We start from the raw sequence: 2,513 nt of genomic DNA, 5'->3' as shown, positions 1-2,513 counted from the left end.
ACATATGGATAGTACTGCTTATAAAAAAATAAGAATGGATAAAACCATATATAAAACCATTCCAAAATATCCGGATCCATGTCCAGATCCGCTTGGAGTTTCGCTTCACTTCTCTAGGGTTTCTCAAACGCATTATAGAATCTCTCCACTCTCAGATTTCCTCTATAGAATAAAGAAGCATCGGAGAACTAATTCCGTCGCCGGAAACCGAACGCCGTTGCCGGAAACAAAAAACCTGAACCGAAAAAAATGTCAAGCAAGAAGAAACACAAACGAAAACACAGCGTCAGTGATGAAGACGACGATGTTTTCTACTACCGCTACTGCGCTTCGTCCTCAACCCCCAACACCACCACCGGCACCATATCCAGTAATCAAACCCAATCAAAACCGAACAACAAAGGATCATCAATAGGAGGAACAGGTGAACCCTTAGCACCATCAAAATCGACGCTATACGTTTCTAATCTAGATTACTCCCTAACAAACTCCGATCTCCATACGCTCTTCTCTACTTTCGGCCGCATCGCGCGTGTAACCGTTCTCAAAGACCGTCACACGCGCCTAAGCCGCGGTGTCGCGTTTGTCCAATTCGTTTCTCGTAATGACGCCCAACGCGCCGTGGTGGAGATGAATAAGAAGATTCTCAATGGAAGGACTCTAACTGCTTCTATTGCTGCTGATAGTGGACGTGCTCCGGAGTTTATTTGGAAGCGCGTGTACAATACTGAGACTTTTTTGTGTTATTAGTGTGGGGGGCATGGTCATTTGTCGTATGAGTGTCCTAAGAATCAATTGGGGCCAAGGCCGCGGCCTCAGCCTAAGAATCCGCGACGGGGATTTAGTGGGCTGAGGGATAGGGATGGGGAGGAGGAAGGTGATGAGGAGGAGGAGGAGGGTGGTCAGATAGCTGCGGAGCAGTTTAACGATAATTGGGCTTCTGTTGTGGATGATGAAGCGGGTGAAAGGTTGATGGGGAGAAACACAAATGATGATGAGGGTTTGGACAACAACAAGACGAAGAAGAAAGGGAAGAAAGCTGGGTATTTCAGTGATGAGAGTGATCATGATGATGATGATTGATCATGACTATGTAGCATTGACACTTCAGATTGAAGGTGTGTGTTTGGTATTCCGCATTACCGCATTATTCAACTAGTCATGTGTGTCGTGTCTATATATGTGCCAGTGTTTCATAGATCTAAATGGCAATTTTTTGTTTTTATCAAGATATGGTGTAATTGATGAAATTGTTTATATGTTGTTGGCTTGGTTGGATGTGTTTATGGTTTTGATCACAAGCACATGTTAGTTATTAGTTATTGTGGTAGTAATTAGTGATAGTGGCGGTGAATTGGTGATGAGCATTTTTGTGTATTCCATATTTTCATAGTTGATGAATGATGACAGACGAGTCTCTTATTTATTGGCTTTATTTAGCATTCGGTTTACCTGTAAAATAGAAAGGAAAAGCCTGTTCGTTATGTTTTTTATTTTGGTTCAGTTAAAACATGTAATGTAATCAAATTGTAACACCCTGGTTTACTTTATGCACATCTTGTTATCATATAAGTAAGGTTTTTAATTACAATTGTGGTGGTTATGTTATGATATTTGATATGTAGAATATTGTAGTCAGATATAGCTGGATTTGATGTGGTTGTTGAGATCTTGAAAAGCATAGGTTGTAGACTTGTAGTCACAATTACTGTCGCCGTTCTTGTGGAAAGCAGTTTAAAACCATGGGTAACAGTTCTTCTGATTACCTTTACTCTTTGATGTCTACTGAGCATTTTTATGCAAATTGATGAGTATTTCTCAAGTTTCTCTTAGAATGCTTAAATTGCTTCTCCAAGAGAAAATGTGGTATCCTTTTCATGCATAATCACTTGGCTGAGCTGGAGAATAATACCAATTTGTGCCTCACCCTCGACACTAGGCTTTAAAATATAGGTTTAATTATTCTGTAACTTTTTGAACCATGGGCTAATCTTGAATGTCATTGTAATGATATGTAGAAAAAGAAATTGGTTATTGTTATGCTATTTCCTTTCTTTCTGAATTATGGCTTTGAATCGGATTAAGTATAGTTATATTATATGGAGTTTGGGGTCAATTGTTACTGTTGTACTGTTGGTTTTAAGCATTGTTGGTTTTGGATATATGTATAACTCTGAAACCATATTCAGTTGACAGTTATATATAACCGATAGATACCATATTCATGATTGTCTATATACTTTTGTATGCTCATATTTTTTACTAATTGAATCATTGTCTTATGGCACAAGTTAATGAAAATAGTAGAGTTCATATCCTCTATGAATATGATTAACATGAAGCTTGATTACATAGTACGGTAATTGTACTCAGATATAAAGATATTGGGAGTTTCTTGAATTTTGTTGAAGTTTGAGAAGATTCAAATAGGATTAATATGGGTGTTCTTGAAGAGGAAGTAGGTAAAAGTTTATAATTTTTTTTCAAAATAATAATTATTTTTATTTTTTTTC

General features: G+C 37.8%; 1 protein-coding gene across 1 annotated transcript; it reads left to right on the top strand.

The window, feature by feature from the left end:
- The first annotated feature begins 249 nt into the window (after window positions 1-249).
- Window positions 250-1,083, top strand: LOC127137460 (U11/U12 small nuclear ribonucleoprotein 31 kDa protein). The gene is made up of 2 exons (XM_051063918.1): window positions 250-719; window positions 807-1,083. The coding sequence occupies exons 1-2, from the start codon at window positions 250-252 to the stop codon at window positions 1,081-1,083; spliced, it is 747 nt and encodes a 248-aa protein (XP_050919875.1).
- Window positions 1,084-2,513: the final 1,430 nt, after the last annotated feature.

This window comes from Lathyrus oleraceus, chromosome 4, assembly GCF_024323335.1.
Source record: "Lathyrus oleraceus cultivar Zhongwan6 chromosome 4, CAAS_Psat_ZW6_1.0, whole genome shotgun sequence".
Lineage (NCBI taxonomy): Eukaryota > Viridiplantae > Streptophyta > Magnoliopsida > Fabales > Fabaceae > Lathyrus > Lathyrus oleraceus.
Note: the sequence above shows the minus strand (reverse complement) of the source record. Positions and strands in the feature narration are given on the sequence as shown.

Excerpts from the sequence above, each read along its gene's own strand:
- LOC127137460 (XM_051063918.1), top strand. The coding sequence starts at position 250 with ATGTCAAGCAAGAAGAAACACAAACGAAAACACAGCGTCAGTGATGAA. Across the intron at positions 720-806 it reads GAGTTTATTTGGAAGCGCGT|GCCGCGGCCTCAGCCTAAGA; the intron begins GTACAATACTGA and ends ATTGGGGCCAAG.